The 20,678-nt window shown below is 54.4% G+C and overlaps 1 protein-coding gene across 2 annotated transcripts; it reads left to right on the forward strand.

Moving 5' to 3' along the window:
- Positions 1–13,774: 13,774 nt before the first annotated feature.
- Positions 13,775–20,384, forward strand: SAXO4 (stabilizer of axonemal microtubules 4). 2 transcript variants are annotated; one of them, XM_069470095.1, is made up of 12 exons: positions 13,775–13,907; positions 14,295–14,412; positions 14,703–14,856; positions 15,685–15,813; positions 16,380–16,443; positions 16,869–16,981; positions 17,428–17,487; positions 17,614–17,700; positions 17,987–18,100; positions 18,182–18,276; positions 19,637–19,801; positions 20,305–20,384. In XM_069470095.1, the coding sequence occupies exons 1-12, from the start codon at positions 13,799–13,801 to the stop codon at positions 20,372–20,374; spliced, it is 1,278 nt and encodes a 425-aa protein (XP_069326196.1). In that variant the 5' UTR covers positions 13,775–13,798; the 3' UTR covers positions 20,375–20,384. The 2 variants fall into 2 exon arrangements, with proteins under 2 accessions (XP_069326196.1, XP_069326198.1); XM_069470097.1 differs by lacking the exon at positions 17,428–17,487.
- The last annotated feature ends 294 nt before the right edge of the window (positions 20,385–20,678 follow it).

The raw sequence follows: 20,678 nt of genomic DNA on the forward strand, positions 1-20,678 counted from the left end.
CTCTGACTGGGGAGAAGAGTTTTAATGAATTAGATCTGTCTCTCTTTGCTGTGGAAAATGGAGAGTTCTTGGTTCTCTGCCTAGGCCTCTGGAAGATCTGGGATGTTAAAGGAAGCAACCTCCCTAGTGCAGACATACTTCAGAAAATAGACGCTGCATCACAGAGCCCTGGAGCCCGGGGCGCCAGGTCCATCCACCCCCGCTGAGGGTGGGCATTGCGTTTCTCACTAGGAGGACGTGCTGGAGAAGCAGAAATAACCGAGTGTCTGTGTGGGTGCTGAGTACTGGCTCGCTCGCTGCCTTCTCACTCCCCATTGAAGCTGGTGGGCCTTCTTAGACTCTCTCCGCACTGCCTGCCCCACTTGGATCCTTCAAACAGTTTTCCCAGACGGGAACGTCCGGCCTTTCTCCTCGCAGGCAGGAGGGAGGTGCCGCTTGCTGGAGCCTGCCAAGCTGTGCTTTCCCGGGGTGTCTCTTCGTACTCACGAGCCTCCCTTCAGAGGAGATTGTATCATCCATTTTCTACGTGGGAAACTGGAACTCACAAAGGCTTGTCCAAGGGCACACGGCTGGGAAGCAGCGGGTCAAGATTTAGATCCAGGTTTTCCCCGGACTTGTGTTCTTCTCAACACCCTGCTTGTACCAGACTTACCCGGGCACGCGTTGCCTTCGTGAGCTTTGCTGTATTCTTGACCATCTATGCTATTGCGATATTTACTATCTTTCTTAAGTCGACTGCATTTCTTATCTAAATGAATTACTTTTAAACAGAAACGTAACATCACAACGGTAAATGGAAAAATCGTGTCAATAGTGTCTCTAGCCCAAATAAAAAGACAATGCTAAAAACATTCAATGTTGTTGAAGTTTTTCTAACATTTTATTATAAAAAAATTTCAACAGCAAAGTTGAAAATGCTACAGTGCACACTCCTATAGCCACCACCTAGATTCTACCATTCACTTTTCCTGTACTGGAGTCATCTCCTACTGCTCCATCTTTCCATCCCTTTATCCATCCATTAATCCAGCTCGTTTTTGGTGCATTTCAAAGCAAATTAAAGATATCAGAACACTTCCCCTAAATGCTTCAGGGTGCATATCATTAGCTAGAGTTCAGTATTTAAAGGGTGTTTTTGCTGTAAAATTTACACACACTGAAATGCACACATCTTCAGTAGACATCTGCAGAGTTTTGCCAAATGCTTACACCAGACTTCTACCAAGATACAGAAATTGCCATCACCCCAGAAAGTTTCCTCTTGCTCAGTCAGTCCCCACGCCCCAGCCCGCGGCAACCATACCTCCAGCCAGTCCCCAACCTCCCCCCAGCCCCAGGCAACCACACCTCTGATTTTGTCCTGCATAGTTGGTTTTCTCTAGAATTCCATATAGACGGAATCATACAGGATGTGTTCTTTTGTGCATGCCTGCTTTCACTTTGGGCGATGTTTTTGAGGTTGAGCCATGCCATTGCACACATCAGTAATTTGTCCGTTGTTGAGCCGTGTGCTGTTGTATGACTCTACCATTTTTAGTCTATTCATTCCACCGGTGGACACCTGAGCTGTTTCCAGTTTGGGGCTATTATGAATAAAGATGCTACAAACAAATCTCTTTGTGAATATATGTTCTTATTTCTCTTGAGTAAATACCTAGGAGTAGAATTGCTGAGTCATAGTTTAAAAGAAACATCCAAAGTAGATTTACCATTTTACACTCCTACCAACTATGTATGTTGCCCCACCACCTTGTCAACATTTGGTATTGTCAGCCTTAAATTTTAGCCATTGTGGCGGGTCTGTATTGGTGCCTCATTGTGGTTTTAGTTTGCATTTCCCTGATTATATATGTTGAATATTTTTCACGGGATTCGTATATCTTCTTTTGTGGGATATCTTTTCAAGTCTTTTTCACCCATTTTTAAATTTGATTGTTATTTTATTACCGAATTGTAGGTATTCTTTATATACCTTACATATCAGTCCTTTGCCAAATAGATGTTTGCAAATATTTTTACCCAGTCTATGGACTATCTGTTCATCTTCTTAAGAGTGTCTTTTGAAAAAGAAAAGTTTTAGGTTTTGATGAAGTCCAATTTATCCTTTTTTTCTTTTATGGTTATTGCTTTTTGTGATCTAAGAAGAATTTTCTTATCCCCAAGTCATGAAGGTATCTTCATATCTCAAATGAGTTTTTAGGTATGGTACGAGGTGAGGATGAGGTTATCTTTTTTTCTGATATAAATACTCAGTTATTCCAACATTATTTATTTTTTAAAAAACTTCTTTTCTCATTGGACTGCTTTAGTATCTTTGCCAAAAATCATGTCTATAACTGTAAAAACAAACATAAAGGCAACAACAGCAGTATTATTTAATTTTTTAAAAAAAGTTTAAATGAAAATAAAGTGCAAGTAAAAGTAGTCTGAGTTACAAATATTCATATTTAAAAATAATTCCTCACTGAGAAAAATGGAACTGATTATGACTAGTCTGTAATAGGATATAGTTTAATATTGTTTATTACAAAATGAAGACAAAATCCTTCATCAAGAGGCAATTTTCTTTTAAACTTTGATATTAACCAGCATTGCAAATGCCAAGCCATATGTACGTAGGTGGGGAGAGCAGATGATTTTAACTGCCTTCTCTGACAAAAGTAGTTATCAGTTTGTCACATAAAAAATGGTCATCAACCTCCAGAACTAATGTTTTGTTGCAGTGACGTGTGTGTAAATTCAGAGCTCAAAGGTCCACACCGGAGACCCCTGTCACCTGCATTGTCCGTTGACAGTGTGGCAGGAGGCTCCGGGAGCCTGGGGGCCCCATGATCCCTGTCCTGGCCAGGAAGGCAGCCAAGGCAATGCCTCCTTTAGCCTTATCCTGAGACAGTAATAGTGAAGTGTGCTTATCACGTGTGAAGCAACGCTTCTAATCTACCTCAATTATTTGTCATAAAGGAGAGCAGAGGCACTCTTATCAGCCCCACTTTAACTGGGAAACTGAGGCACAGAAAAGCCGTGCAGCTTGCCCAAAGTGGCTCCGCTGGTTAGTGGAGGAGGTGGGACTTGAAGCCAGGCAGCCTGGTCCCATGGCCAGCCCTCTTCACACCTCTGCTGTGTCCCCATCTCTTAAGAAAAGGGGTTTGGTGTGCTGGTTAGATTTACTGTCCATTACTCAGTAATTTAAAACTATAACTTTAAATTGTTTAAGAAACTGTCTATATCCTCCCTAAAACAATAGGGAACATGCCCCCTTTTTGAACCCTACCTGCTCTTTGGGGCCTGCTGCCTGCATCCTGCCAATCACCGCTTCCTTGAAGCCATTGTCCGAGGCCACCTGACTTCTGCAGCTCCTGCAGCGTGTGGCGCTCTCTGATCTCTGTGCTCCTGTCTGGACCACGCGACTAGCCCTCATTATCCACCTTGCTCTCTGTTGTTGGTAGCACTTATTAAATATGGCCATCATCTGTGAAAACAAAACACTGATACAGCTTGAGAATGATCTCCCCTAGGCATTCCCTCCAAGAATGACCGGAGGGATATAAGCAGAGAAGTGCCTTACGCAGATCTATGCTTTAGAAAGAGCACCCTGGCAGGCTTCTGGGGAAAGGCGTTCCAGGCAGAGGGAACTGCGTGGGCAAAGGCAAGGAGGTGGGGGTGTGCAGGGTATGACCGTGGAGAACGGAAACGGTTTGGCTGCCAAGGCTGAGCAGAGGGCAGCTGGGGGAGGGGGTTGGAGATGAGGCTTGCAAAGGAGGATGGCAAATTTTCTATGTCAGGGTAAAACGTTTTCATTTAATTCTGAAATAACATAATGCTTAAAAATGATAATAATGTTTGCAAATTATAAAGCTTAAAAGTCAGGATGGGCTCAGTTGTGCCGCAGTAACAAACAATCCCAGATCTCAGTGGCTCCAAACAGCACAAGTCTGTTTCTTGCTTATGTTGCATGTCACTGAGGGTTGATTACAAGCTCGGCGTGACATCTTTGTTGTCCTCACTCTGGAATAGTGCACGTCACAGTAATAGAGGTGTCTTAGTCTGCTTGGGCTGCCAAAACAAAACACCATAGACTGTGTGGCTTAAACAACAGAAATTTATTTTCTCACAGTTCTGGAGGCTGGAAATTCCGGGACCAAGGTGTCAGCAGCTCTCTTCCTGGCTTGCAGACAGCTGCCTTCTCTCTGTCCTCACACGTCAGAGAGAGCGCGCACCCTGGTGTCTCTTCCTGTCTTATAAGGACATCAGTTCTACTGGGTCAGGGCTCCACCCTCACTTAACCTTAATTGTCTCTTTAAAGGCCTTATCTCTGATAGTCACACAGGCTTCAAAAGACAAATTTGTGTGGGGGCACAATTCAGTCCCCAGCAAGAGGGACACAAGAGCTCTGGAGCCATGATGCCAATTAAATGCTCATCCTGGAAGTGACCCTGTTTACTACGGTTTAACTCATTGGCCAGAACTGGGCAGCCAGGAAGTGCAGTCCCGCCCCATGACCAGATGGTGGAGAGTCAGAAGAAGGGTTGAGCAGTGCAGATTTCCACCATCATAACAAACATTTTTGAACCTTTACTACGTGTAAACACTGTCTGTGTGCTTCCACGGATTAGGCGCTGGAGACCCATGGAAATGGTGTGGTCAGGACTGTGTGAAGTGGAGCTCGAAGGGTGAGAGTGAGACCATCGCTGACATGCTGTGTGACTTTAACGCCAGTGGCCTCACATCTCTGAGCCTTTCTGACCATGCCTATAAAATGTAGACAATGCTTTTGGCACACCGCATGTATATAAAGCACATAGAACTGTAGCCTGGCCATTGGAGAAGCAGCATTTCATGGCGGCTAAGCTTGAAAGGATTCAGAATCAGCCAGGTCTGGGTTTGAATTTTACCCTGCTGCTTTTGATTTCTACAGCTTAGGGCAGGGTGTGTGTGTGTGTGTGTGTGTAGCACTTGCCACGTGTCAGGCACTGTGCTAAGCAAGCACATTATGTGGAATTACTTGGAGTTGGAACCCGGGTCAGCCTCCAGTATCCATGCTCGTACTGCCGTGCTGCTGGCCCTCAGGCTGGCACGGAGCAATTATTTATGTGTCACTGTCTTCTACTACAAGTTCCATGGGGGTAAGGACCATATATTACATTCCATTCTATTCCCTGTTTTAGCACAGTGTCTAGCACATAATTGGTGCTCATTAAATAAATTGAATGACTAATAGAGTGATAGAATAAATGAAGGTAGAGGCTCTTTTTGGAATTGCCCCTATTGGATCCAAGAGCATTTAAGGCTGTTGCGAATGGAAGTTGTTAATGAGACCCAACATGTTAATGGAAAATGTTTTGAGTGTTATAGGAGGTTCCCTTAACACCCCAAATTTATCACACTTTCTAGATGTTTCCTCTCCCTCCTGTGCATGATATAACTAGCTACTGTCTTCCTAATAGAAAGGTGTACGCGTCGGGTTAGGCATGGTAATAAATAAACTCCCAAATCTCAGCGACTTAACAAAACAAGGTTTATTTCTCACTCGTGCCAAGTCCAATGTGAATCAGGCAACCGGTCAGGATATCTCCTTTATGTAGTGACCCAGGGACCCAAGCCGTCGTCTCAGCCTGTGGTCTCCAAGGTGGCCACCAGAGGGGATGAGAGAGTGTGGAGACTCACATCCACTGGCAACCCGGAAGCGACACTTGTCGCTTCTCACAGCCCTTGGGCCACAGCCGGTCACATGTGCCTGCTGCGCTGCAAGGAGCCTGGGGGGCGTGGTTCTCCTGCTACCCAGGAAGGAGGAGACCAGACCCGCTGAGCCCCGGAACACTCCACCACAGTCCGCCGTGCTGGTCTCCAGATATTTCCTGGGATTCTCTTTTCTTCCTGCACACAATGCACACGAACCCCTTTCCGAGCAAGGAAACCCAAAGCGATGTGCAGCCCCTGCCTGCAGCCCAGGCTCCCGTGGGATACCCTGCGCCCTCCTGCTCAGCTGTGGAAGCAGCCCCACACAGGGGTGAGAGTTTGAAGGATAAGTTACCTGCTCTCCCCACCACTCAGGTCGCACATGCGGTTCAGGGACAAGATAACCACAGTAAAGATGCCTGCTGGGAAGGGGGACATGGGACAGCCCAGCAGTCACTGGGTATTTCTGTAAGGGTATGTCTGGATGAGATTAACATTTAAATCGGTAGACGGAATAAAGCCGACGGCCCTCCCTAATGTGGGTGGGCCTCATCTAATCAGTTGAAGGCCTGAATGGAAAACAAAGCTGCCCCTCCCCTGAGTAAAAGGGAATCCCTCCTGCCTGCCTGCCTGCCTTTGAACTGGGACCTTGGCTTTCATCCTGCTTCGGACTTGAACTGAAACACTGGCTCTTTCTGAGCCCCAAGCCTGATGGCCTCTAGGCAGTAAACTACGTCGTTGGCTCTCCCGGTCCTCAGGCCTTTGAACTTAGACTAGACCTACACCATTGGCTCTCCTGGAGCTCCGGCTTACCAGTCAACTCACCCTGAACATCTTGGGACTTGCCAGCTGCTATAACTGTGTGAGCCAATTCCTTACAACAAACCTCTCTCTCTCATTATAGATGATAGATAGATAGATGGATGGATCTGTTTCTCTGGAGAATGCTGACTAATACAGAATCACATACTAATTTCTTTCCCAAGAAGTTCTCAGATCTTTATTTCCTTGCTTATGCTGCAGTAACAAACAAAACCCCAAACTTCAGGGACTCAAAGCGGCAAGGTTTATCTCTATGACACCCCAGTTGGGTGCAGGCAGGGCAGCTGACTCCACGCAGTGACTCAGTGATCCAGGCTGCTTCCACCCTCTTGTCCTTCCATCCCAAGTGCAGTCTCGACCCACAGAGAGTGGAAAACTCTCACCTGCTCCTCACTACCCACTCACAGCACATTGGTCCGAACCAGCCACGTGGCCCTTACCTGACTGCAAGGGAGGGTGGGAAATTTAATGATAATCATAAACATCTATTGAGTGCTTTCTAATGCCAGATGTGTGCTAAGCACTTAAATATTGTCTTTTCTGTTCCTCAGCCTAACTCAACTAAGGTGTACTGTGACTTCATCACACAGCTAAGGAAACAGGCTTAGAGACGGTAAGAACATTGTCCAAGAGCACAGACCTCATACAGGCAGAGCTTGAGATCTGAATGCAGATCTCCATGCATCTGGAACCCACCGTCTCGACCCCTGCCCTGGGTGTCTTGCTGATCACTGCCACTGCCGAGAATATCTTCATTCTGTTTGAGGATCGGGATTGGGTTATTTTCTGCTCTGTTTCATCTTTCCCAGGAGTCATGAATTTTTAAACCTTGTGCAAGATCAACAAGTTCACCCAGAGGAGACAGTAAAAGAACAGAACAGGCAGAAACAGAACAGCCATCACATAAGCAAGATAGAATTCTTCCAGGAAATGTCCACGGAGGGGGAAATGAACAACAAGAAGTTATGCCAGGACGGTGGGAGGCAGAGAGGGAGCGTCTGATCATCAAGGGAATCGTTGCCTTTCAGGAAGGAGAAAGAGAGAAATTGGACTTAGGCCATTAGACTCGGGCTATTTCAGTTCCTGGTAATGACATAGCTCAGCGACTAGAGGCCCCAAAGCACTTTTTACAGGTGGGCCCCCATCCCAGGCAGCTCTCCTGCCTCACTCACCACGAGTCACAGTGCAGAGAAACTGGGAATGGGCACAGTCGACCACAGTGGGGCCCTGATTGCTGGCCAATCCGTGAACCCATAATAACGTCCCCGCACTCCCTGGTGGCGCCGTGCAGGCACCATGCTGAGCTCCTGTCTTACAGTCCTCAAGTCCTTCTCACAGCAGCCCCGGGAGCAGCCATCCTTCTCCTGTTACCACAAGGAGAGCGAGGTGCAGGGACGTTGTCTGAGCCGCCTGCCTTCCTGGCCTGTCTGGGACGGAAGCCAGAATCCGAATGCAGTTCGGCGAGGCCCCTTTGGGGGTTTAGGCCCTTAACCTAACGCCAGGCCACTGAGACCCAGCAGCCCCTGCATCCACTTCCCCAACTGGGTTACCAAAGCATCCTCAGCTGAGCTCATGGCGGGGGGTGGGAGGGTCTCCACCCCCAGGACTGAACCAAGGGGCAGCTGCAGGGATCCAGGCCCCCCTGCTGTCTCCCATCCTGTGCGCGGTAGGGCCCATGGCGTGCCGTTCCCCCAGTCAGCTCTTCCCAGCCATGACCTACTCCATGCCATGTCCCAGCTTCAACTTGTTCCCCAGGAGGGTCCGCTGGAGCAGCTGGGAGCCAAAGGTCACAGCATGGGGGCACCCGACCTAGGTGAGGTTTGGGGAGAGGGGGCTCAGAAGAATCTGGGTTTGGAAACAGCTTTCTCGTGGGCAGAATGAGAGCTTTGCCGAGCTCCGTTCTGAGGACCGTGTGTGGACACACCTTAGGGTCTGGCCCAGGAGAAACAGCCAGTGAAGGTCCAGCCGGCCTCAGAGGGCCAGGCTGGGTGTGGGCTGGGGTGAGGCAGACTCCCTTCCATGCACCCCTATAACAAGGCAGAGGGGAAGGACCTTGGAAGGGGGTAGGCTGGGGCCTGCTGTCTCACAGATGGTGGGGTGTGCGGGGAGAGGACGTGGAGCCAGCCTCATTTCAATATGCATTTGAAGAAAGAGTTCCAAGGCCTTGAGCAAACAAGCAAAACCTCCTATTCTGGCTCAACCCCCTCTTTTCACAGGCAGCAGGGCCAGAGAGGGGCAGCTAATTAAGAAAGGTCACGCAGCACTATGTGCCAGAGCCAGACCTCAAACTCAAGTTCTAGAAGAGGCTCAGAAAGAAGAGGATGTGAGCTCAGTTCACCGAAGACATCAGCATCCCTGCCTTTTCCTTTCCTGCCTAAAAGGGCTTGGTCCAGGCTGTTTGAGGGGGCAACACCTGATCCTATTTAATCCCCCCATCTCAGCCCCTCCTTGCCCCAGGGCCCACCTGGAGCCAGGAAACATTCTTCGTGCTTGCCCTGGCCTCCGTTACAGGAATTTCAAAAGCATGAGTACAGTGAAGTGCCCTCTCCCCGCCACCCCAGCCTCCAGGCCGGTGAGGGCTCAGTTTCATCAGCCGCGCCCCAGGGACCTCCTTCCCACTTTACCATCTTGGCCGATCTGGATGATTTCAAACATTTCTTCTGTGAGTCTTTCACCCAACAGTGCCCAGCACAGACCAAGGACTAGGTGTAGGAGAGACCACATGAGGGATGAACTTTTAAAAACGATTTTAAAAAACTGTGATTGAAGGTCAGATTTTGAAAAGAGCTTGGAGAACCTCTAGTTCAGCCTATGAGGTGATATCAAGGTGGTCACCAGCATGACCTTTGGAGCCAGGCTGCCTGGGTTCAAATGACAGCTGTGTGACCCTGGACAAGTTATGCAGCCTCTCTGGTCTCATTTTCTTCATCTGTAAAATGGAAGAGCTGATACCACCCACAACATAGGAATATGGTAAGATTTAAAGGTGCTAATACATGGGAAGTGCTTAGAAACAGTATCTGACACCCAATGAACCCCGAGTGGGAGTTTGCTATTATTGGCATTCTATCAAGCTCCTGCTTGAATGCCTCCTGGGATGGGGAACTCACTCCTCCCAGGGCAGCCTGTTAGACATTTTGGTGTATTAAGAAGCTTTTCTCTATTAAGCTGAAGTCCAAAGTCTGCTGACCTGTCTCTTCTTTACAAGAGCCCTGGCTCCCTCCGGGGACAGCTATGAAGACCCAGGTCAACCAAAACGAAGCGCACTCTCGGTAGTGCACTGTCTCCCCTGCTTGCGCTAATGCTCCTTTGGGGCACTGCAGCCCACGCAGCCCAGAGCACAGTGAAAATACCTGTCTCCCTTTGAGACTCAGCTGTCAAATGTTGGCGTACTCTGGCCTCGGAGGCCTGGTAGGGCCTGACCCCGTTTGTTCCAGCTAAGGGTCTTCCCTGGAAGCCTCGACCTTCCAGGCTTCAAAGGGGAGGCATGTGCTGATGTCCAGGGCCAGCCCTGGTACACCTGTAGCCCCTGCCTTCTTATGGGAGGAAAGTGAGTGAATCTTACTGCCCAAGACTGGGCAGGTCAAGAAAGAAAGAGGTTGCCTTTCTGGCCAGGGCCTGTCATCTCTTTGGAAATCACTGAACTTGACCAAGGGGTGTTAGAGCCCACTGCTACAGTCCCAGCACCTTACAAAGAATCTGTCAGTATGTTCCAGCAGGCAGGGTGTGGATCCCCAAGTCAAAGCTCCACTCTTTCCTGCATTGCATATTCCTCATATGTAAATGGGCATAATAACAATAGTTGCTGTCTTGCAGGGCTGGGGCAAGAAGGGATGAGATGACTTGCAACTCAGCACCTGGCACAGCACAGAGGAAGTGCTCAATAAATGGGGACAGTTAGAAGGGGGGCCCAGAATTTCCAACTTAGACTCAAAGAAGGAAGGATTTTTTAGTCTGTTCCTTCACATTACACGTAGAAGAACTGAGGCCTACAGGTGGAAGGCTGGAGAGTCACCCAGCAACTCGGTTACAACTGGGACCTGCGTCCAGGTGCGCAGCCCCTAGCCTCATGCTGCTTGTGGGCTCCAGCTCTTGCCCTCCCCAACACTCCTTGCCCAGGCCCGCCCCTCTGTTCCGGAGGGCGGGCGAGTGAGACTGGGTGGCCTGTGGCCGGGGCGTGGAGCCATCTGCCCCTAGCCTGGTTGGGGCAGCCCCTGCAGTTCCGAGTGACGGCCGCTAGGTGTCGCCACACAGCAAAAAAACCACAGGCCGTGGGTGTTGCGCGGGGACCGCCCGCTGCCAGGCGTAGCGGGGGCTCAGGCTGGGGGAGCAGCTCTGGGGAATTCCTGCCCGAGTCCTTTGTCCCCTGCAGCCCAGAGCTGCCCTAAGGGACGCCCTAACGGACGGACGATTTCAAAGCTTTCTCCATCCCTTCCGCCCCTCACCATCTACTAAAAGGGAAACCTGGCCACAGCCTCCGTGCCCTGCCGCCCTTGCCCTTGCCGCCTTCCACGTGAGTGCCCGTCCTCATCTCTGCCTGGGGCAGGGTGGGCTACGACCTGCAGACACTGTGCATGAAGCATTTCAAATCCGGCAGCCCGGCGAGGTGGGCGTGGTTATTCCCAGCCTGCGGGTGCAGAAACGGGTGAAGCCTGGAGCCCCGCAGCAGAAGTAGGTTGTGAGCTCAGGCTCTGAAACTGAGCTTTCTTTTGCTACATGACACTGGCTGTCTGAGTCCCCCCTAGGCTGTGGACAGGGCCACGCGGAATTCCCGCTTACAACCTTTGGGGCCAACCCTTTTCCTAGCAGGCAGTGAGCACTCGAGGCGCCTCTGTCCAGGGCCTTTCCCTAACTCTTACATGGCACTTAGTGTGTGCTAGGTGCTGGGCTAAGTGCTTCATGTGTACCACAATCCCACAGGTAGGGACCAGGGACCATCATTACTCCTGTTCTCCAGCAGGGGAAACTGAGGCACAAGTAACATGCACCAAGTCTTTTAGTTACTCAGTGGCAGGGCCAGGGCCCACGACATCTGGCTTCAGAGTCTGAGCTCTTGCTTATAACCGCTTCTCCAGGCACTTTGAAGAGTGCTGCTCTCTCCCTTCACCCTGTGTGAGGTCCCACCTATGGCCGTCTCACCCTTCCTTGTATTTCATGCATGGAGCTCATGGGGCTGTCAGTAGGCTGGGAGCTGCTCGCTGGAGGGCAGGGCTGGACGCATTCACTCCTGTGTGCTTGCAGCCTCTGACCGCTCCATAGAATTGTTGCTCGGGATGGTGGGCGCCCAGCACACCTCCGTGTGAGGGCATCTCCTGGGTGAGGGCGGCCCCCTCTCCCTCCATTCCCACCTCAGGGTCCCCTGAGAGCAGGGGTGCCCTGGAGCCAGCTCTCACCAGCTCATGAGAGCTGAAGGCGAAACTTCCAGGAAATTTGCAAGCTGGTTGTTAAACTCTGCCATTTCTAAAATATTAAATTACTTAAACTTACAATTTAATAGATTATATTAAAAACAAAGATCATATATACTTAAAACTCATCACCCCCTAATTATATTAGTACATTTTTCTATTATTTGTGTTCTTGAGGTGACTTAACGTCTGCCGTATGTGTACGGTGGAAACACTAGCGGTGAGCTACCTTCCCAAGTCCCCATTCAGTGACATTGCGTTGGTGGTTTGACAGCAGCCCTGATGGGAGTATTTATACCCCAGATATTGGCAAATGCCATAAATCAGGGCTCCCCCAGCCCACCCGGAGATCCAACTGTTACACCATTTACAAGCCTGAAAGCCAACTTGAGGCAATCGGGCTGTCACAGAAGGAGCGTGGACCGTGGAGTCTGCTCACAAGATTTGGGTCTGGGCTCTGCCTCCACCCACTGTGGGGCCTGGGCTGTTTGTCCCTGAGCCTCACCTTCCCACCTGCAAAATAAGGCTAAAGAACAGCAGCTTTTAAAAACTGAGACTTTACTATCTGCAAGGTGCTGAATCCAGGCTCTCATCAAATCTGCCAGCACCCCGTGAGGTGGCCAGCTACATCCTTCGTCAGATGGGGGGACGAGGGTGCTAAGAGGATATTGAGGATAAGAGCTCATCAAGGGTGACAGGGCAGAGCTGAACCACACTCTTCCCTGTTGTGGTTTCTCGGCCCCATAGTAGTACCCAGTTCACAGGGTAGTTTGGGGGATTATACGAGGTAATGTGTGTAAACGGCTTAGCACAGATCTGGCTTCGGCAGCACATAGTAAACATTAATTTACCAAGAGGCTTAAGAGTGGGATCTGGTCCACCCACGTCGGACTCTCAGCCGGGCTATTTTCTGATTGTGAGATCTCCGGTCAGTCAAGTCACTTTGCTCTTCTAAGCCTCATGTTCCCCATGTGAAAATAGGGATAAAAATAGCTACCCGGAAGCTGCTCCGAGGACGGAGATAAAGGATGTAAAGTGTCTGGAGAGAAGTGGGCACTCAATAAATGGGAGTGACTGTTTGGGATTATCTTTTATTTCATGTCACTCAGACAGCCACTCTTCCTGGCCCGGTGGTGGAGGCTGGGACGGCCGGAGCTGTGGAGACAGGGCCTTGCCTGGGCAGCTCCTGGCCTTCCCCTCCTGGCCAGGTCAGCCCCAAGGGGGCCCTGGCCCTAGAAGGAAGGGCTCAGAAGCATGAGGACGCTGTTGCTAGGTGCCAGTTGCTAGGCAACCCACTGTTTCTCCTGGCCGGGCCAGTCCGGGAGGGCCCCGGCTTCTCTGGAGAAGCTCCTGCCCGACCTCAGAGCTCAGAGCCACTGCGGAGGGCAGGTGAGGGTGGGGCCGGCTGCGGCTGGGCCTGAGAGCAGAGCCAACTTGCAGTGGGAGGCGGGCGAGGCTGAGGGAGCGGAGGGAGAGACAGCCAGCCTGGGGCTGGGACCAGCCGGGCGCCCAAGCCTGACTTCTTGGGGAGGCCAGGAATTCCCTGGGCAGGGGGTGTCGGGTCGCTGGTCCCCTGAGAGGAGGGCGTGCGGTGGTTCAGTTCAGGGCCAAGGAGTCAGACACCCTCGGTCTGAAGCCCGGCTCTCCCACCTATTGTGAGCAAATCCTTTGTCACTTGGGGCCTCACCTTCCCGCTGTGAAATGGGGATGTGAAGGTTCACGAGAAGGGTCGGGAAGGTGAAACGAGGCCAGGTAACCCTGAGGGAAGTGCTGGAGGTCAGTCTTTCCTGGGCTTGGGCGTGGGGTCAGGGGGAGGGACCGAGGCCTGGGACAAGCGTGAGGACCACCACCTCTGTGCTTCCTCCCAGGCCCCGGGCCCTGGCCCCAGCATCATGATGGGGAAACTCCCCCTGGGGGTCGTCTCCCCTTACGTGAAGATGAGTTCGGGGGGCTGCACGGACCCCCTGAAGTTCTACGCCACTAGCTACTGCACAGCCTACGGTGAGGGCACCTTTGTGGGGGAGCCACCCCCAGGACACGAAGGGAGAGGCCCTCTCTGGGGGGAGCAGCCCCTCTGGTTGGTCACGTTGCAGAGTGACCCCATCACACAGAATCGCTCTGTCCCTTCCCCCATTCTGTCCCTGTAGTTCTGTCACTGTGATTCTGCCACACCGACCCTGTCCCCACACTGTTGACTCCATTTCCTGTTGTCATAGTCCTGATGGGCCAGGCTTGCTCAGCTCTGTCCCTTGGCTCTGAGCCTTCCCCTGTCACAGAGACCCCAGGGCCCCCCAGGGGGAGCCCGGCCCTGCCCCGGAAGCCCTGCTCACTCCTCCGCTGACTGACTCTGCTGACCTGTGGTCCTGTCTCCCTGTTTCCCCTCGACAGGCCGGGAGGATTTCAAGCCCCAAGTGGGCAGTCACATGGGCACAGGGTACAAATCGAATTACCGGCCCGTGGTCTCCTACCAAGCCAGTCTGGACGCCCTGGACAACCCCGCCATGGGGTACGGTCTGTGTGACCCTTCGCACCCCAGCCCTGCTGGGCCTCAGCCCTCAGGGACATCAGTGCTCATCGGAACAAATCTGGGCTCTGTGGATGGGGACCCTGAGCCTTGCCTGGCCTAGGCCTGGGGTCCTGGGTGACTCGGGGCCTGGCTCCCAGCTTGGGGCCAAAGGCTGGCAGGCTCCTGAGGCAACTGCGGGAGGCGGGAAGCCCCTGGGCATAAGCAACGCAGCCCCCAGACAAAGGCAGGTGGCCCTGTGGTCCTAGCGCCTGCTCCTGCCCCACCCTCAGGGAACAAGTCCGGGACAATTATCAGACAGTGAACAGTCAGAGTTACCGTCCCCTGGAGGTGCCAGATGGCAAGCACCCACTGCCCTGGAACATGCACCAGACCAGCTCTGGCTACGGGCGGGAGAAGCCTGGTGCGGGTGTCCCCACCAAAGAGGTCAGTGCTGGGCCGGGGACAGGACGGGGGGGCGGGGAAGAGGGTTTGGGGGCTGGTCAGCGTGGGGTCCCTCCAGCAGGCTGAGACTGCACTGCCAACGGCCAGTCATGGCAGAAGTGACAGGGCATGAGGAGCCACAATGTGGAGTGGGGTTCACTCACCTTTCTCCCCTTTGTCCTCATCCGCCTCCCACTTCCCCACCCTCTCCATCCCCCCCTACTGTCCTCACCCCCACTGTCCCCACCATTGTCATCATCACTCCATCTTCTTCATTTCTATGGTCACTATACCATGGTTCTTATCACCGTGCCACCAGAAGGGCTACGCATTCCCTCATTCAGCCACCTTGCCCTGAGTATCTCTTTTATATTGATGGTGACGTGAGCTGGGGTGAAATATGACAGGGGAGAAGTAGGGAGTGAAGTCGACGTGAAGGAGTTGCAAGTGTTCATGGGAAGGGTGGGGAAAGAGCTTGCGGCGCAGGCACTGGACAGAGACCGAGGGAGCCTAGTGTCCTCCAGGTGCAGCGCCCCGAGGGGAGAGTGGAACAGGCAGTGCCAACAAGTGCAAAGGCCCTGAGGCAGCAGTGTCTGATGGGAGGAGGCAGCAGGTGGCTGGAGCAGAGTGCCGAGCCCAGGTCCTCCGGGGTTGCTGTCAGGACATGGGGCTCCCTGTGGGTGTGGTGGGAAGGCTGCTTTGGCCGTAAAGGGACTACCATGGCTGCTCTGCAGATACTACACCCCGTGGATGTCAAGGGTAGAATTGGGGCCAGGAAGTGACTGCTATGCCTCACCTGCCGGGAGGGTAATTGGCACTCCCTCCTCCCAGGTCAGGAAGGTCCATTTCGACACCCAGGAGCACGGGCCCAAGGCCATCACGGGGCTGGAGCCCAAAGACGTGCCCCTGCTCCACCAGCAGCAGGGCAAAGGCTCGCTGGAGTTGGAGAACTGGAGATACGTGAGTGGCGCCCAGCTAAGGGCCGCAGGGTGGGGGCAGAGGGGCCCCACCCGCCTCCCCCTCCGTGCTGCGGGACTCACCCCAGAAGCCGACTGTGGGCTCGGCAAGACAGAGGGGGAGAGCAAGGAATGTGATATGGGATGTTTCCCAAACAGCATCACAGAGCCACAGGCTTCTTAGGATTTAATGCCTCCGCCCCCTTCTCTCCTCTGTTCCCACGCTCTGCACCCAGGGCTGGGAGAAGAGGGCGTCATCTTTCTTCGTCACCTGTCTCCTGTTTACCGTCCCTTCTGGCCTGGGTCCCTCTGGGCGCCTTGCTCATTCCTAAGCATCCCCTGCGGCATGTGACTTTGCACGAGTTGTCACAGGGGAGCTGTGCTCTTGTGTTTCTGGCCCGGTCCGGCCATCAGAGAGAGATTTACGTCCGGGGTGCTGTGCGGGCCGTTCTGTCCCAGAATGTGCCCCGCATCCCTGAGCGGAGCACACACCAGCCAGGAGCTGCCCCATCACTGCCTGCGCGGCGCCGGGCCACCTGGGTTCCCACTGCCCCACCCTCTGTGTTCCAGGGCCCGCGCTTCATGACTTCCGAGTACAATTCCAAGTATCTCCGGGAGCCTTCGAACCAGCCCGGTAGGCCCATGTCTGAACTCACGCCTCCCTCCCGATCCACCTCCCCACTTCCCACTCAAAGGAGACACCCCCGGGGGCCTGGAGGTGGCATAGGACTACGGAGACACCAGGGGCAGAAACAAGCCATTCAGCTGGCTTGTCGGAACGGTGTCTCCCAGGCTGACCTCAGCGCCTTAGGCCTGCCAACCCCCAAAGGCCAATGCGGCTTGTGCCCAATGGCTGCCTGGCCTGCCACGGTGGCTCCTGTCCTGCCGGCTCTCGCCCTTCCTGCCACTCTGTCCCTGTTCTCTGGCCCGGACTCTGCAGTCCTTGCCCTGGTGCCCAGGATCCCCATGGGTCAGGTCTCCAGGTCCCTGGAGGCAGCTCCCTACCCACCTGCTGGGACATCGGGCCTGGGAAGCCACGTGGGGCGCTGTCTTTTGCAGATCTCTTGCAGAAGAAATCAGTCGGCGCCAAGGAGAACACTGGCTTCACCGAAGAGTCCAACAAGAACCCCATCGTCTTCCAGCCACCCTCCCAGGCCCTCCCTGGGGACCCTGTAAGTCCCCTGGGGCCCAGCTAGAACTTTAGGGTGCTTGAGGCCCTCCAGTCTCCGGGTTTCTAGCTTTTCTAGCTTTTTTGAGAATGTGAGCTGCAGAGCCCTTTGTTCAAACACATGGTGAAAGAGCCTGGATGAAAACCACTGCTTTGGTCCAACTCTCCCGTTTTATAGATGAGAAGACTGAGGTCCGAAGAGATGAAAAGGCATAGCCAGGGTCACTCAGAGTTCAGACAAGAACCCTGGCCTGCTGGTTCCCGCTCAGGGTCTTCCTCTTCCTTCTCCCCAAACTCTTCCCTTGCCTCAGTTTCCCCAGTTCTGCCCATCTTTGCTGCACCGTCCTCTGTGCTCAGTGCAGTAGGGCCCAAGAGCCAAGTGGGGCAGCTCCACTGAGGACAGCCGAGCTGCCCCTGTTGGGCTGACCTCCTCTGTGGGCCTCTTCCCAGACCCTCCTCCCAGGCCGGAGTGTCACCAAGTCGGACTTCCTCCCCATGGCCCACCCGCACGTAAGCTGAGCTGGGGGAAGCTGGGCACTGCTGAGGGTGGGGGGCGGGTGGCAGGACAGGGCTCTGGACAGCGCAGGGGGTGGGGAGGCAGCCACACTTGGTGCCATGGCTGCTTTCTTCCCCCAGGGAGCCGAGCTCCTGCCCGTGCTGCCCAGAGGCTCTGAGCGGGAGTCAGGCTACAGCCGAGTGAATGAAAGGACCCTGAACCCCAGAGTGAGTGACTTTGGCACCTCCCTTGGGAGAGGTTTCCTGGACCAGGTGGCATTTGGGCCAGGCCTTGAAGAAAGGAAAGAATTAGCATATTTGGGGACCTGGAGGTCGGGCCCCAGATGGAGGGGTGAGGCCTGGGGGCTGGAAAGGGAGGCTGTGTCTGAAACGGCGGCTTGCTTGGCTGGAAGGGGAAAGGCAGGTGCCTGGGGCTGGGGCTGCCTCTGCCTCCCCATCCGTCTGCCCCAGCTGGCCACCACAGCCTCCCTTCTTGGGGCTCTGTCCCCTGCAGGTGCCCCCTCCCGGCCCAGAACTCAGCAGCATGAGCCACCGGCAGTTCCAGCCACCCCAGCGGGTGCAACAGACAAACGTGGCCCTGCTCGGCCGTGAGACTGTGGGGAAGAAGGTGAGCCCTGGGCGCCCAGCCTGCACCCCTAACCCCTCGCCCTCCTGCCCTGACAGCTGCCCTGTCTGCCCCTCCCTGCAGGAGCCCACAGGCTTCAGCAGCAACAACCCCACCTATGTCTGGAGCCCCCACGACCCTGACAGGGATAATCGGTACCTGACCACCTACAACCAAGGGTGAGGCCCCTTCCCCGGCCAAAGCTGAAACCCATTTGACAGACAGATAGACTGAGGCTGGGTCAAGTAATGAGCCTACAGCCCTGTGGGGAATTAGTGTGGGGTCCCCCAGAAGCAGGCCCCAAGCCAGGGACTCGAGTGCATGCACTTTATTGGGCGTGTGGGGAGTGGGGAAGTGGGTCGGGGAGAAAAGGCAGCAATGACAGGTGTGTTGTCACGCCAGCTATCCCGAAGGGAGGCTAGAAAACAGTGTAAGATGCACAACTCAGAACTAACCCAGCCACAGGGAGAGGGAGCTGGGGTGTCTGTACCCCACAGCTGCCAGCACTGGTTAGAAGCCATCCCCAGGGCGACAGTAAATCCCAGGTCCCTCCTTGCTCAGGTAAAGCAGGTTCCAGCAACCGCACGGTAGCTTTCCCACAGAGATGCAGTGCAGGACATTGGTGGCCAGGCTAGTGGCATGGGAAGGACAAGGGGAGTGCCAGGGGGTTGGAGCAACAGCAACATCTGCTAGGACATCAGATCCAGGCCAAGGCAGGTGGCTCAGTGCTCCCTCAGATGGTGAGGTCTGTGCTGTGTGGGCCCAGGGTGAGGCGTGAGTATCTGGGCATCAGGAAGGGCTGCCAGGAGGAGGTGGCCCCCAGAGCCACAGGGAAGCCTCCCCCCCTCCCGGGGCCAGCACTGGGTGGGGAGGGCATTACAGGAGTGGTAAAGGAAGTGGAATTCTTAGGACAAACTCCCCTGAGCTGGGAAGCTCAAGTTCCTCTCATGTTGTCTGTCACCTGTGTCCACACTGCTCTCCCTCCAACTCCTGGTCTTCAAAGGTGTCCCTGTCACCTCCCTGTTTACTCAGGCTCCCCACTCCCAGCCCCGCTCCAGGTGTCTGTGTGTCTAGCCTCCCGCTGGGTGTCAGGAGCACTTGCAGGTCCTTGCTGGTGTGCACAGAGCCCCAAGGTGGTAATCACTGACTTCCGTGTTGATCTACCTGCGCCCCCTCTTCGTAAACTCAAGGGCAGGGCCCACATCTTACTCATCTTTGCACCCTCTGAAGCTGGCCCTCATATACTGGTGAAATGGAAGGCAGTGAATGCCTGGAGAGACAGGGAGGAGACAGGGTCCCGCCCGAGGTGCAGGCAGGCAGGGAGGGAGGGGTCACTGCAAGCCCAAGTGCTCAGCGGCAGTGGCAGTGTGCCTGGGGCAGCCGAGGGCTCCTTGAGTCAGAGTGCCCCAAGTGGACAAGCATTTAGGGAGCGCCAGGGAGAGGGGACAGTGTGGGCAAAGGCCAGGAGGCTGGAGGGCAGGAGAGGCTGCGAGGGGAGCAGAGGCTGGCTTCTGGCCAACAAAGCTTCCTCCACTCCAGGTACTTTGAGAACATCCCCAAGGGTCTGGACCGGGAAGGCTGGACTCGAGGCGGCATCCAGCCCCAGACGCCGGGAGGCTATGGCCTCAACCAGCCGGTCACCCGCATGGAGGCCACCCCCAACCCCACGGAGAGCCTGCGGCGCCTGCACCCCCACGTGGGAAGGTGGCACTCCCCACCCAGCTCTGTCCCGTCTCCATCCTCTCCCCCTCAGTCCCAGTCTCAGGCAGCCCTGCTGCAGGCCTTTCCCCGTCCCTCTCCCCTCCTCTGTCTGTCTGTCTGTCTGTCTATTGGCTGGAGAGGCCCCTTTCCCCTAGCTGGCTTTGTCACTGTTCCTGCAGCCAGCAATGGCTTGTCCCTCCCCTCTCTCCAGGGACCCCTCTCTCACCTGCCTCTAGGCGCCCAGGCCTGGTGGGAGGCCGGGGCGGCAGGAGGGGCGGATCCAGAGATGAATGGACCGTGGTCCTGCCTCACTCTCCTTTCCACTCAATTCAATTCCTCAAAAATTACATTATACCGACGGTGGCCCGGAGTTGGCAGGCAGAACATGTTTGTGGCTTGGCTGCCCTGGCTGGGCCCTGACCACGCTCTCAGGACAGGCAGGCAGAAGACAGGTCCAGGCTCTGCCCCCCCCACCCCCCTCAAACGCGCCCCCTCCCTCCCCGCAGAACCCTGACCTCAGTCGACCCCTTCTACCGAGACACACCTCACAGCAGCCGCTTCCTGGCACCCAGCTGAGCCTGAGACCCGGTAAGGGGCTGGGGACCCCCACCCACAGCGGACCCCTGTGTAGGGGTGGCTGTTGTGGGCCAGCCCTGCCTCCCAGGGCCTGGGTCAAACAAGCCCTGACTGGGGACCCCAGCCCGGGTGGGGCTGGGAGATCAGGGGCCTCTCAGGGGCGGAGGAGGGCACAGCACCACCAGAGCCCCTCACTCAGGCTTTCGTTCCTCCCCCACAGGTTGGCCCACCCACAGGACAGGAGCAGCTACTGTCCCCACTCCCACCCCCCTCCCCCACCGGGACTCCCCACTTTCCTAACGGA

This window comes from Eulemur rufifrons, chromosome 6 (assembly GCF_041146395.1).
Source record: "Eulemur rufifrons isolate Redbay chromosome 6, OSU_ERuf_1, whole genome shotgun sequence".
Taxonomy (NCBI): Eukaryota; Metazoa; Chordata; class Mammalia; order Primates; family Lemuridae; genus Eulemur; species Eulemur rufifrons.

Excerpts from the sequence above, each read along its gene's own strand:
- SAXO4 (XM_069470095.1), top strand. The coding sequence starts at position 13,799 with ATGATGGGGAAACTCCCCCTGGGGGTCGTCTCCCCTTACGTGAAGATG. Across the intron at positions 14,857-15,684 it reads CGGGTGTCCCCACCAAAGAG|GTCAGGAAGGTCCATTTCGA; the intron begins GTCAGTGCTGGG and ends CCCTCCTCCCAG. Across the intron at positions 16,444-16,868 it reads GGAGCCTTCGAACCAGCCCG|ATCTCTTGCAGAAGAAATCA; the intron begins GTAGGCCCATGT and ends TGTCTTTTGCAG.